The sequence below is a fragment of the Argentina silus genome, assembly GCF_951799395.1.
Source record: "Argentina silus genome assembly, chromosome: 1".
NCBI lineage: Eukaryota > Metazoa > Chordata > Actinopteri > Argentiniformes > Argentinidae > Argentina > Argentina silus.
In genome coordinates this window covers 15,357,039-15,370,387 of record NC_139655.1, presented here as the reverse complement: position 1 = coordinate 15,370,387, position 13,349 = coordinate 15,357,039, and the positions used below count along the sequence as shown (strand labels likewise).

Below are 13,349 nucleotides of genomic sequence, written 5' to 3'. Positions count from 1 at the left end.
TGGGTAATATGATAATTCATGGTCAAAGCGTCTGATACATTATGGGCACATAAATATACCCAGCATTCAAACCCCTCTCTTCAAAATAATCCAGCCTCTTTGTGAATTCATCACGCAAATGACAAAGAAAAGAAAGAAATCTCAAGAGTAACCAAGGGTGACTAGAACGAACAATGGCGGACAATGCCACGTGGTTACCCTGATCATGGGGTATACAAACATCAAAGGGCTACTTTGTAGTAAGTTTGGTGTCCTGATTCTGAATTCAGCAAGCAAAATCTATATAATCATGAATCAATAATTTATAACAATGGTTTCCAATCAATTTTGAAGCTGTGACCCATCCAAATCTTTTACAATTGAATTACCCTGTGACACACCAGATAAACTAAATAGTGCAGTACAGTATTACAAGCCAGATCTCAATCGCTGGCCGCAACACACCATTAGATCCCACCCCAACCCAACATTGGGGAAATACTGATTTAACATTCAAATACAGGGCTGCCATTTTCAAAGGTTTCCATAAATCATGTTCTCAAAGGTCTAGTTTAATTCAATCCAGTTCAATCTAATTTTATTGGTATGTCGCTTCTTACAATGTCATCCGTCACAAACTGTCCAATAAAAGCCCAGGCCTTGACCCCCTAGGCGATGTAATATTCATGGGACAATACTGTATCACTAACATCTGGGTACTGTTGAAAATGAGGCATATTTATTGCAAGGAACAAACTAAGGGATAGTATGGGTAAAGGTACTGTGTATCACTGTAAGTTTATCAGTTCAAAGATATTATGAATGTAGCTGAGGGAAGTGTGAATGTGGTTACACAAGGGGCATGTTCACACTTGATGTTTAGGCCTGTGTAAAGATGCTTTTAGTCTTAACTGTAAGCTCAATAGTATGACAGTAGTGAGATAAGAAGTAAATCTATTTACCAGTTTTTACTGTTTTTACTGTGGGCTAAAAGGCTGGGTGTGCTAACACTGTGGTATAGTAACTGTAAGCTGATTAGTTGGATGGTAGACTGTAATGTTGTTATCGTAGACGGAGACGGATGGAGCGACACAAATCTCCCTCCCCTCTCTAAGAAAACTCAGAGAGCGAGAAATGAAATGACATCATCACCATTAGCCACATTCCTGCAGGGGGAGGAGGGATGCAAGAAGGGTGGGGGGTGGGTGGGGGAGAGTGGGCGAAGAGGGGGAGAGGGATGTGTCCCAAAACTTTTAAGGGTGAAAAAACAGCAGTGGATCTCATCAGAGTGTGTGTGTGTGTGCGTGCGTGCATGCGTGCCTGCCTGCCTGTCTGTCTGTCTGTCTGTCTGTCTGTCTGTCTGTCTGTCTGTCTGTCTGTCTGTCTGTCTGTCTGTCTGTCTGTCTGTCTGTCTGTCTGTCGGTCGGTCGGTCGGTCGGTCGGTCGGTCGGTCGGTCGGTCTACAGTACAGGCCAAGGCTCTTCCTCATCATGTGCTCCCTGTTTTAATTCATGTGCTTTTCCTCCAGACCCCTCCCCCCTCTCTCTCTCCACTGACTAGAGGAATGCAAGAACCACATCTGGAACTTATTAGAGAAGGAGGGGGGAGAGAGAGAAGAGAGAGAGAAAAAAGGCTGAGGGGTAGATGGAAATAGAGGAAGAGGGGGAAAAGAGTCAGAGAGAGAGAGAGAAAAAAAGTACAAGAGGGGACAGGGAAAGAGAATTGAGCTTATCTAGCAGAAAGGAGGAGGAGAAATGGAAGGACAGAGGAGAGAAATGGAGGGAGAGAGAAAGACATTTGAAGAAAAGGGCGAACAGCAGTTTCAGAAGCGATTAATACCAATTAATCTCGTAAGACATGGCATGTGCAGAATGCATCTTACAAGGCCCAAGAGCCCCTTAGATGTGGGTTTAATAATTCTGATTTGAGCGTATAGCCTTTGAACTCTCTCTTCCATATTCTGTCTGAATGAGCAGCTTCGCTGTCCCCACTGAGGAACCAGTCAGGCTTGAGTAATCGTCCCTTTCTCTTCCATGGCCCCCAACCACTCCCCTCCTCTCTCGCCCTCTCTCTCCCTCCCGCTCTCTTTCTTTTCATCCCCCATCCCCCACTACCCCCGAAAACCTCTAATCGCTCTCGATCTGGCCCCTCGGCTTCACCCACCTGCCCACCAGACCCCCCCCCCCCCCCCTCCCCCCCAACAACTTTTTGGCACCCTTCCCCCTCACTCTCAGTAAAATGTAGACACACAGTTTGAAAACAAGGCCAAGGGATTCATTCAAATGTGATATACTCTGCCTCTCTTGCTTGGAGGACTTTTAATATAAAGGGGACATTTAAAGGGAATGTTTTTTTAGAACTTTTAGAATTGGTTTGGCCTGTCACACAGATAACGATTGATGTTAACACCTAGCATTATATGACTGTTTACTTAGGCGCCTAAATGACTTTCTTACTGTAATTGCGAGCTGCACAAGTATAATGACCGAGTGGTCAGGATGATAGTAAAAGATATTAAAACGTAGAAAGGAAACAGAGACAGCATCATTTAGTCATTTGAAGAGTCAAGTCTATATACGGGTTTTATTTGTCTAAAAGTCTGTGTGTTATATTTTTGGTAAAACTACCCTAATAAACCTCAGCAAACCACAAATATTGTGATGAAAAGGGGATTCACCAAATTATCTTAATTCACCAAAGCAATCAACATCATGTCACATGTTGACAGTTACAAGCCAAGTGTGACAGAGATGTCAGGCATCACATTGGGAAGAGGGGAGTACAATGGATACACAATGTGGTCCCACAACACAGATAGATCAGATCTGCGTAGGATTCAAGGCTCGGCTGGGTATAGAAGAAGACACTGTGGTCAGTGGTAGCGTCATTCCACACAAGGACAGAGGCTGACAAATGTTGCACCTGCACACGATCCTTTGTTTGAGTCAGCAGTTCAGACGGGGCGGCCTAGGTAGCAACACCAACTTGCAGTGTTGCAAATTAGAAAGGAGTCCTTCAAAGATACGCTGCTCAGTTGAATATCAACATTCCATACATTTCAAAAAGAAAACAGTCCAACATCTAGCGACCTTATCTTTGTCAAGAGTTTTGATTGCAATGTTTCAGATTGGCATTATTAGTGGGAATAATTGATACAATTGTGAACACACATGGAAGTACACAGTGACACATTGTTCTAGACATGTCACCAGGATACATGCGGGTGTGCTGTTGGACATCGTACTGCAGACTCAGTCATGTGCACTGACTATGCATCAACATGTGATAATGAGGAGGGATTTCTTCAACAGAAAGAGTGTGTGTGTGTGTGTGTGTGTGTGTGTGTGTGTGTGTGTGTGTGTGTGTGTGTCTTTGTCTTTGTCTTTGTCTTTATCAATCCACTAATATGGTTTGTTTTGTGTAATGATTACTCATTCTATCATATCATTATGCTAGACTAGTAACTGATTAAAATAGAACAGTTAGTTGGTTCTTTACAAGTGAGTCTATATGGCTATCACAGTGCACTGGAGATATCTCCAATACCAATATGTTGTGGTATTAACTTGCTACATTGTCTATGAGTGTTGAGAGAGCTGTACAAAGAACTAAAAGAGACATGGATGACATCATCTTTTACATTACAGCACCTACCTTCAAACACGCCCCCTACCTATGATTAAGTGGTCGGGCGGTCACCTGCGCGCGCCCACACACACACAAACACACGCACAAACACACGCGCGCGCACTTTTCGTGCACGCACACTTTCCTGTCACACACGGTAGACAATGGAAAGGGAGGGTTGCCTGGTGCGCGAGCACGAGAACGATGCTGTAATCAAACAGGTAGCTCGAGCAATCACGTTATCCCTGAGGACTAGTCTCCTAGCAACAACTTATAACAAGAGCTTTCATCATACCTGTCACCATTCATCATATAAAATCAAGACGCCATTCGGGGTGTTTCGTTAGATGCTATTGTGGAACCTGCATGCTTGAATCCAGTATAAAATGCACGGTGAAAAAAGAGTCACCATTCCAATCTATGTCACGCGCAAGAGCAGGACGCAAAGCTCCATGCAGGAGCGGCAGCTGCGCCTGGCAGCCAGGAGACTGTCTACAGTGGCCTTGGTGTGTGTGTGTGTGTGTGTGTGTGTGTGTGTGTGTGTGTGTGTGTGTGTGAGAGAGAGAGAGAGAGAGAGAGCTTCATCAACAGCTACATGACAAGCGTTTCCCACATTCCGATAAATGGTCTATCGAGCAGCATTGGTCCATGATTTTGGACGTGCACTGTCATTCAAATCACGTCCTCTCTACCGACATCCTATTTAAATAAGGCAATAGGGTACCGACTGCGTGTGATACGCTAAGGTCATACTGTCGGGTAGGTTCTAGCACCAATCAGGCCGTGATCATGTTAGACACACACACTCTCTCTCACACACACACAAACACACACACACACACACACACACACACACACACACACACACACACACACACACACACACACACACAAGTAGCCTACTGCGACGCATAAGACAAACTCATCGCATATACCTCTGTCTCTCACACTCACAATCACATACACACACACACACACACACACACACACAGAGAGAGAGAGAGAGAGAGAGAGAGAGAGAGAGAGAGAAACGAATCTAGCGTAACTTTTCCTTCATCAAGTTGGAACGCCTCTCTATTATTCCGCAACATAAACCACTGTGCCGTTGATTAGAGACGATGACAAGGAGACCTCTTCTCTTACCACAGTGAAAACTCAACGCCAAACTCAGGAGCAGAAGCCTCTGCATGGTTCAGCCGACCAGTAAGTCCGTTAGCTCAATTCTCCGTAAGGACAGCATCAAAGACCCTCTTTTTGATTGTATTCGCCTATGGAGTAATTGTAATCCTTCCAACGAATGTGTATGACGATTTTCGTCGTTCTCCACCTCCCCTGAATTCTCTTTTTTTGCGGTTTAGACCATTTCTCCGTTTTTGCTTTCTCTCCCCTTTGCTGTCCGCTCTTGCATGCTCTGCGATGGTCCGTTTTCTCATTAGGGGCGCATTCCTCTCTCTCTCTCTCTCTCTCTCTCTCTCTCTCTCTCTCTCTCTCTCTCTCTCTCTCTCTCTCTCTCTCTCTCTCTCTCTCTCTCTCTCTCTCTCTCTCTCTCTCTCTCTCTCTCTCTCTCTCTCTCCTCTCACGTCACCACCACAGCTCTACCCCCTCCTTTCCCTCTGAATCTCGCGGTAGGGCTACCTCATAGGCTATAGATGTTCATGTCTTTAGTAGGCTAAGCGACATAAGGCTATAAAAGATGTAGGCTACAGTATGTCAACATTATGAAGTCCATCGGCGATTTTCTGTTTTTGCGATCAACTCTGCTTGGTTCTTTGCGGTGTTTGTTGCATTTGACTTGACAGATTGTGTGATGGAACTAATGGCAGGCTAACGGAGTTTCTTCTGCATTCTACAGAGGATAACAGTGTGACAGTATTGACATTCTCATTCCCTCAATCTAATAATGGAGAATAGCCAATACCAGGGGTTTTAATGAACGATAGTTTTCTCTGTCACCATTGAGCCTGCAGGCTATGGAGGCTACTCAATGTCCTTTCTCGCCTCAGCTTTTTACAATGTAACGTCTTGGAGCGCCCCCAAGTGCTCTGAATCTAGAACTTAAAAGCTAAACAACCGGAGCCATCATTGTAATCACATGGGTGCACCTCACAACAAATGTTGCTACACGCTGACATCTGCTTACTGAAACATAGGCAGACATAATTAGGATGCCAGGCATGTCATCAAATCATTCTGCTTCGTGGGTTATTCATAGGTGGATAATATGTAGTTGCTCAGCTGTATCAGTAGCCTATGCCATGGCCATCTTATTTATTTGAGTTCATGTATGGCTAGAGCTAGGTCTACTCAAAAGTATGATCAACTTAAATAAAAAACCCAGACGTAGTCTTCCATTGGGGGTTGGACTGTTTTTTCGTTCGCTAAATAAAGGCTATATGCCTAAATGTAGTCTTTGAATAAATCTACTATTGTCTTAAATCTACTATTACAGTAAACTATTTAAGCATAAATTAAAGCAAAAATGTCCAACAATAATTATAGGCTATGTGATGATCTCTGCTCAGAAGCCAAATATGGCCTATGAGTTATGAGTTATGCCAATGTTAGTTTGAGGTAGCAATTTCAAATGACAAACTATCTGAATTGTAATCATTTTATACTGATCAAAGGACATGTATATATTTCGTTAGGTCAATTTAGTAACATATAACCCTACATGTGTTTTGAGTAGCCTAAGCAATGCATCCCAATTTTCAGAATCATCCGTATAATGTTAAGTGCAGTAATGCAGCCTAGCACTGTAAAATAATGTAGAGGAATCCGTTAATTTCCTATCACCTCATAAAAATGACCGCAAGTCTGACATGCGGCATCCAGAGTGAGCCATCTCTGCCGGGACTCGAACCCGGAGCCTCTGGATTAGAAGTCCAGCGCGCTATTCCATTGCGCCACAGAGACTGCGCCAATATTTTTGATTCTGGCAAGGTTTAGATACTTACATCCTCTATGTCGACACTCTCATCCCTGCAGCATCAGGACCACTCTCCGTCGACATTTTGGCTCTGAGCGAGCGGCCGGTAGAGGGCGATCTAAACGCTGTCTACAATAGACTTAAAACGCCTCCCTGTGAGCCAAAATGGTGAACTTGTGCCTTTGCTGCATGCAGATGCGTTTAGTTTTCTGTATCAGTCGTGTCAGGAGGAACGTACAAAGCGGCGATGATGTGGATATTATAATTTCTCTTTAGATGCATTCACAATTCTATTCAAACAAATTCCGCAGGATAAATGAAATAATTTAGGGGGGATTGTCGCGTGGTGACTCGCGCTGAAAAATAGGCTACGATACAAAATACAATGGTACACTGGCTGTTAATTGGGACTACTTTACATTATTATTTGTGCATATTTGATCGCATAAGAATGTAAAATTATTAAAACGCAAGTGATGTTGAGTATGGCACCGTGCGGTGGCAACGAGCATGATGAAGCAGGCTAGGCTACGTTGCACCGCTGTTGCATCATAGCATCCCTATGGCATATACTTGTCTACGAAGTTCCCATATCGAACGACCTATTGTAGCCTGTCAATTGGATAGACATAGGACGTAGACAAGACAATTTTGTACCGATGAGGTGTGGTTGTTCTATATGGTCAGCAGATGGCGGTGCATATCAACGTTACCCCCTATTAAGCGCAATTAGGAACAGCCCGCGCTGGATAACCTGATGTTTATTACCCCCTGCACAGTTGTGTTACTTGAGAGATATTGCAACAAAAATCACCCAAACTACAGTAGGCCTATGTTTGTTATTTTGGAACTCTCCCAGAGTTGTCTAGCTCATTAATGTTGACAGAATTACAGGCCTGTCAGCTGCTTTAGCACCAGGAAGTCAATTCCTTCAACAAAAGACTGAAATTCCATTCCTGCTATTTTCAGCTGAGTCATGCTTTCATGCTTAGGTGGATTAGATCTATGAAATACCTGGAATAGGCAGGTGACTTACATGGTACTTTAACTTTAATTGTAGTAATAAACACACGTCACCAAGATTGTAAACCCCCATCCTCCACTTGCACTGAAGCACGCATGTCAATTTAATACTAGATTCGATAAGATATCTTTATTGTCACAGACAAGGGTATAATAATACAAGGGCTCTATTTGATGCTCAGCTTGATACTACTACATTATTACCTACTGTCACAGACAGATTTTTCATATAACTTAAAGCTTTAAATACACTTTGATGGTTTTCTCGTTTTCCTAAAACCTGTCCCTTGGAAGCCTGAGTTGAAGGGCCTGGCAGCACTTGTGACATCTCCTCAGTTCCACTCGACTCCTATTGGGACTGGACTGGGAGTGTGTGTAGGGAGTATCATCATGCACCCTGCCTCCCACTTTGACCTTTGACTCTGACCTTTGCCAGTGGAAGAGAAGTCCATGGGTGTGACCTTCTCATCAGGAACCTCCCTGACCCACATGCATGCACACACAAACACACACAGGAGCAATGAGGTCAGCTCAATGAAATGTGGTCCTGCGTCAGTATGTGTCTCTCTCAGGACTGGCTATGGTAGGATGGGGTCCTGCATGTGGAGTGGGTCCTCCTGCACCAGGGTGATTTGACAGTCCCCCTCTTCTTCCCGAACCGGCACATACAGGTCCCCTATGGAGCTCTGAAACAGACAGACATCATGAGGGGCATGTCCACTACAAGGCAGATCTGGGTCCAAAAGTATTTTAAATATTTGCCAGTCTGGAGTGCCAGATGGGTGGGGTATGCACTTTCAAGACTATGCCACTGGTTCCATTGCGCCAGGCAAACTCTAAGACAAGTATCTGAAATTATTTTAAATACTATTTGAACCCAGGTCTGCTCCAAGGGTCGATATACACATACTGGAGCAGGGACAAAGGCAGGAGGGAAAGCATTTTTGCTCTTGGTGACAAGAGCAGAGGTCACTGTTCTCACCATCTCATTGCTGTTGTTATTGAACATATCCCTGAGGAGATTAGTTGGCTCTGGGATTTTGGGAAGGATCCTGTCCTTGTATCTGGGCAGGAAATACAATTATCACCTGGTTAATTATTCAAATAGGACCCAAATAACCTAACAATGCAGCATCCAAAGTAAATAGTATTATGTATTTCCCTCTATTTATTGGGGAGAATTCAAATGGAGACACATGGATGCATGTTTACTTACTTCATAAAACAAACAAACATCATGATGGCACAGAAGGCCAGCATGACTGGAATGATACCAGCTGCTACAAGCACGGTCCTATGTGGATTCCCATCCGAGCCTTAACATGAGAACAACAACATCAGTGTATGAAAGCTTCCTATCTTTAGATTCACCAGCATGTTTATACTTGAATTGCTGTATATAAGAGAGGATACAAAACAAAGATTATATGACAATAATATAATTATTATTATTATTATTATTATTATTATTGTCATTATTATACTATTATACTATTATTGAGGTGAGAATATTGGGTTTAAAGCAGGAGAACCTGTACCACGTATTTCCTCTTCACTCCAGGGGCTCTCTCCTTTCCCACATTTGCTTTCAAAGACTGCTTTAAGCCGGATTCTGTGCTGACAGTGTGGGACATAGGGCCTCTTTTCTGAGTGCACCTTTTTGTCAATGGGTTTTATAATCTGGAAGGATATTAACAAATACAGTATCTGAGTGACCCTGTGGCATATTTTTGTCGTCTGACAGAATTCCATTCAGTCAATTGAGGAAGTGACGCAAAATCTCAATTCAATAATTGTTCAATTCTTTAATTAAAATGAATCTCCTGAATTGAGTTTGGGATTCACACTAACCAGGGTTGTAAAAATACCTTTTTGTCAACTCATAGGCCGTATTAAAGATTCAAAATGAACGCTCATATTTGCAGTGCTTACCCAGGGCTCTGTACATGCGGTGTTGATGATGTAATTCCAGCAATCTGCATTACCAATGTCAGGTGAGATCCAGCTCACTATGAGATGATCCCCATCCTCTGTAACATTCAGTCTGGGGGTTGGGGGTCGAACTGCAGGATGAGTGGAGGGAGGGATTTTTTCAAAGAATGATCAACAAGCGAGACATTGATAAGACAAAAAGAAGAGACACAACACTCCAAACACATGTTCTCTGGAGCGCCTTAAAACTGTACCTTGATTGCGAGGAATCTGCAGGAAAGTATTCTGTACAGAAGAGCCATTGAGTGTACCATTGACCAGGAAGAAGACATTATGGGATAGGATTCCAGATTCATCAATCAGGTGACATTCTGTCCTCATACTACCATTGTACAAGTCACATTCTCCTACTTGGGGTCTACCAACCCTGAAACAAAGGAAAGACAGGCACCCCTGGAGCAGTTAGGCGTTAAGTGCCTTGCTCGAGGGCACAACGGCAGTGGTAATAAGATACTTTAGATATGATGCCAGCAACCCTCCAGTCACCAGCTCACATCTGGCCCCCTCCTGAGGTGGGGATCGAACCAGCTTCCTTCCGATTGCTGGCCGGCCTCTCTAACCTACCTGCCACTCCCAAAATAATCCAAAATGGTTCTTTTTTCGAAAAAAAATAATGTTTAACCATGAACTACCAACAGGAAGTAGTCATTCTCACCACCGGTAGTAGACTTGGAGGTCAGAAGGCTGATTGGCTGGGAGCCATGAACAGTTCATGCCCTTAGAGGAGTAGAGAGAGCACTGGAAATCTTTCACCAGCTCTATCACAGGAAAGACAACATGTCACTAAGAATCCAGTTCATTGCTATACCTGCTATTTTCATATTAGGCTACTTCATAGGGATAAACAATATGTCACGCATTGCTTTCAGTGTTTAGGGCCTTTAGGAGAACATTATGATGACAGAGGGAACCCACCTATCGGGGAGGGGATGTTAAGTTCCGCAGGTTTACTCTCACTCCCATTGCAGGAGGCTTGAACCGAGAAGTTCACTCCCGTCTCGGTGGTAACAGCACGATTGAAGTATGTGTTCCCGGTCCGTTCAGGAATAATCTTGGGGAAATTCAGAGAGTAAACATATATTTCGGGGAGACTGAATTTGGGACAAAAAAAGTAATAAATTGGTATTGGTTTAAGTTGAGTGATGAAGATTGTTGCCAAAAATTAAACAGATATGATATGATGCCAAGACTTAGCTACAACTGGTATACAATTTAACCCACCTGGCCTTTCTCTTGCACGACTACTTTGTATTTACACAAGGACCCCTTTTCTGGTGCTATCCATGTTAGATTGCCATAGTAATGGAACTTCTCATCAGTCCAAGTGAAGGACACATTCATTGGTGATGGGAGCTGATCTACAGTGGAAAAAGAACAATAATTTATGGTCAAGCACAATGGACTTACATTATATACAAAAACTTTACCTGAAGCACCCTCTTATGTATTTCATGAAAATAACAGTACACACCCTTCTCATTCACTTGGTTACCTCTTATGAAGCATTATAGTTTCAAAGAGTCCTATAAAGATTAGCCCTTGTACAGTCATACTAGCCTTATGACACAATATTGCGGTATACATATGTAAGGCTTTATTAGGATTCATGTAAACTGTTATAGAGAGGTTATAACCAATTATGTATTCAATATAGCCTATGGCCATGGTCTGAAACCGATAATTATTTTTGAGTGAATCGTGTTCGACTCTGACGCCATTCGTTGACGGGAAATTGACTCAAGTGCTCAGCTGTGTCGTTTCCCCAATTTTCATCCAAAACCGAGCATACGTTTGATGAAACAATAACGTACATACGTGATAGGACCATGAAAACTATTATGCAAACGTTAAGTCCGATTACCTGAGTATATGATTCCATGGCCGAAAACAAAGCAGCCCAAAATTAGAATTTCCCCCAAATCATACATATCCTCTCCGGTATGATGCCACACTCAGGGCGCGTCTATCTAACTTCGACGAACTTTTTTCCAAGACAAAGTTCTCAGCAAATGAGGAGCAGTTCTTTTCACACGCGTGGGACAGTCTTTGCGAAACATTCATGTATAAAAAAGCGAAACGAAACACGAGTAAGAAGAACAGTTATTCATGATTGAGCAGGTCTCTTCGACCACAAATTATGCTGCAGGCCAACGGCTGCCTGGTGTGGCTGAAATGTCCAGATCAATGGCCACTCAAAACTATCTGTGTTCTCTGAGATCCAATAGTGGAACTCCGCCCACCTACTCCCACCTACTCCGCCCACCTACCTAAAATGTAAATGTGTGTCTATGACAATATTTTCCAAGGCTAAACATGATTTTTACTACCACTGTACTCGACAACACTTCTAGTATACATATGAACTGAGTTTCAACCATGAGGGGTGTCATACAAATAATTCTTGGCCCTATACTGTGTCCCAAAAGTTAAAAGTGATTCAAGATTCAAGATTCTTTATTTGTCACGTGCATACAAGTATACAGTGAAATGCAAAAGTGACAGTGCCACAGAGTAGTGCACAATACAATAAGTTTTAAAATACAATAAAATAAAAATAGAAGTACTAAAAAATATACAGTATGGACAGTATAAACAGTATAAACAATATGAACAGTATAACCAGTAAGCATATAAGTAAGCAATATAAATAGCAGATGGATGATTATGTGTGTGCATATGTGTTAAGATGACAGTGCATGTGTGAGTGACTTGAGGGGGGCACTGGTGGGGTCATCGTTGACGATTCGTTGTCTAGATTGCATAGAGAACACATAATGGACTGTACACAAACTATTTAAGAGTTTGAATTCCTCTCTCATTAATCCACAAAACATATGTTTGAATAATTGTCACCAGTTCACACAACACCATTCCTGGGGGTCAGATGTTGTAAATTCCAGATGTTGCAATTGAAACCGTAAACTGCTATTACTGCATTGTTCTCTCTCTATACCAAATCTCTCGGCTCTGTAATTTCTTCACATGGTTCGCAGCTCGCATCAAATTCAAGACCCTGGTGCTTGCCTACCGGGCGGCAAAGGGAACAGCCCCTCCCTAATTGCAAGCAATGGTTAGCCCCCAAACCCCTGCAAGATCACTCCGCTCGTCCACCTCGGCTGCCCGCCTGGCACCGCCGCCTCTAAGGTGGATGCAGTGGCCGCGCTACTCGGTCACGGCTTTTCACTGTCCTGGCGCCCCGCTGGTGGAATGAGCTTCCCACAACGGTCAGGACTGCAGTCATTTCCGATCTTCCGCCGTAGATTGAAAACCCATCTCTTCAAGCTACATCTTAACATACATTTTGTCTTCCTAAAGACCGCTTCACCCTCACTACCCCCCCTATACTAACCCTAACCCCGAGACCTCTTCTCCCCTGCTACCCCCCTGTACAAGTTCTCTCCTGCTAATAAAATAAAAAAAAAATTTAAAGTGTGACTTTTTTTTATTGTCCAGCATTGTGAGCATTGATAACTTTGTCTTAAGATGACTGTTGGATAGATGATTCACTTACTTAAACAAATGTATTGTACGTCGCTTCGGATAAAGGCGTCTGCTAAATGCCATAAATGTAAATGTATTACTGTGCCAGCAATGTGTAGTGCAAGCTTGACAGCAATCCTGTGTGTGTGTGTGTGTGTGTGTGTGTGTGTGTGTGTGTGTGTGTGTGTGTGTCTATGGCATTGGTCAAATACAATGACTGTCAACAGATAGCTCGGCTAATCACTGACCAACTATCTTACATTGAGGCAATAATGTCTGAGTTAGTCAGTTAGATGAGGCATATTCATGAGGTCTGAGA

The 13,349-nt window shown here is 43.1% G+C and overlaps 2 protein-coding genes across 4 annotated transcripts in view; both read right to left on the bottom strand.

Annotated features, from left to right (window-relative positions):
* The window catches only part of kirrel1a (kirre like nephrin family adhesion molecule 1a), an 18,820-nt gene extending 13,998 nt beyond the window's left edge, over positions 1–4,822 (bottom strand). For both annotated transcript variants that reach the window (XM_083667812.1, XM_083667813.1), the window contains exon 1: positions 4,750–4,822. In XM_083667812.1, the coding sequence (XP_083523938.1) occupies positions 4,750–4,795 (46 nt within the window). In that variant the 5' untranslated portion in view covers positions 4,796–4,822. The remainder of the gene's footprint in view (positions 1–4,749) is intronic.
* Positions 4,823–7,669: 2,847 nt separating this feature from the next.
* On the bottom strand, positions 7,670–11,725 carry LOC310813740 (uncharacterized protein). 2 transcript variants are annotated; one of them, XM_083682848.1, is made up of 10 exons: positions 11,412–11,725; positions 10,772–10,908; positions 10,466–10,601; positions 10,206–10,308; positions 9,745–9,917; positions 9,491–9,621; positions 9,091–9,238; positions 8,775–8,874; positions 8,541–8,622; positions 7,670–8,244 (listed from the first exon to the last, which is right to left on the bottom strand). In XM_083682848.1, the coding sequence occupies exons 1-10, from the start codon at positions 11,476–11,478 to the stop codon at positions 8,137–8,139; spliced, it is 1,185 nt and encodes a 394-aa protein (XP_083538974.1). In that variant the 5' UTR covers positions 11,479–11,725; the 3' UTR covers positions 7,670–8,136. The 2 variants fall into 2 exon arrangements, with proteins under 2 accessions (XP_083538974.1, XP_083538975.1); XM_083682849.1 differs by having other exon boundaries at positions 9,097–9,238.
* Positions 11,726–13,349: the final 1,624 nt, after the last annotated feature.

Coding starts and splice junctions, on each gene's coding strand:
- LOC310813740 (XM_083682848.1), bottom strand. CDS start 11,478: ATGTATGATTTGGGGGAAATTCTAATTTTGGGCTGCTTTGTTTTCGGC. Junction 10,602..10,771: donor TCGTGCAAGAGAAAGGCCAG/GTGGGTTAAATT, acceptor AATTTCCCCAAG/ATTATTCCTGAACGGACCGG. Junction 8,875..9,090: donor AGAGGAAATACGTGGTACAG/GTTCTCCTGCTT, acceptor TCTCATGTTAAG/GCTCGGATGGGAATCCACAT.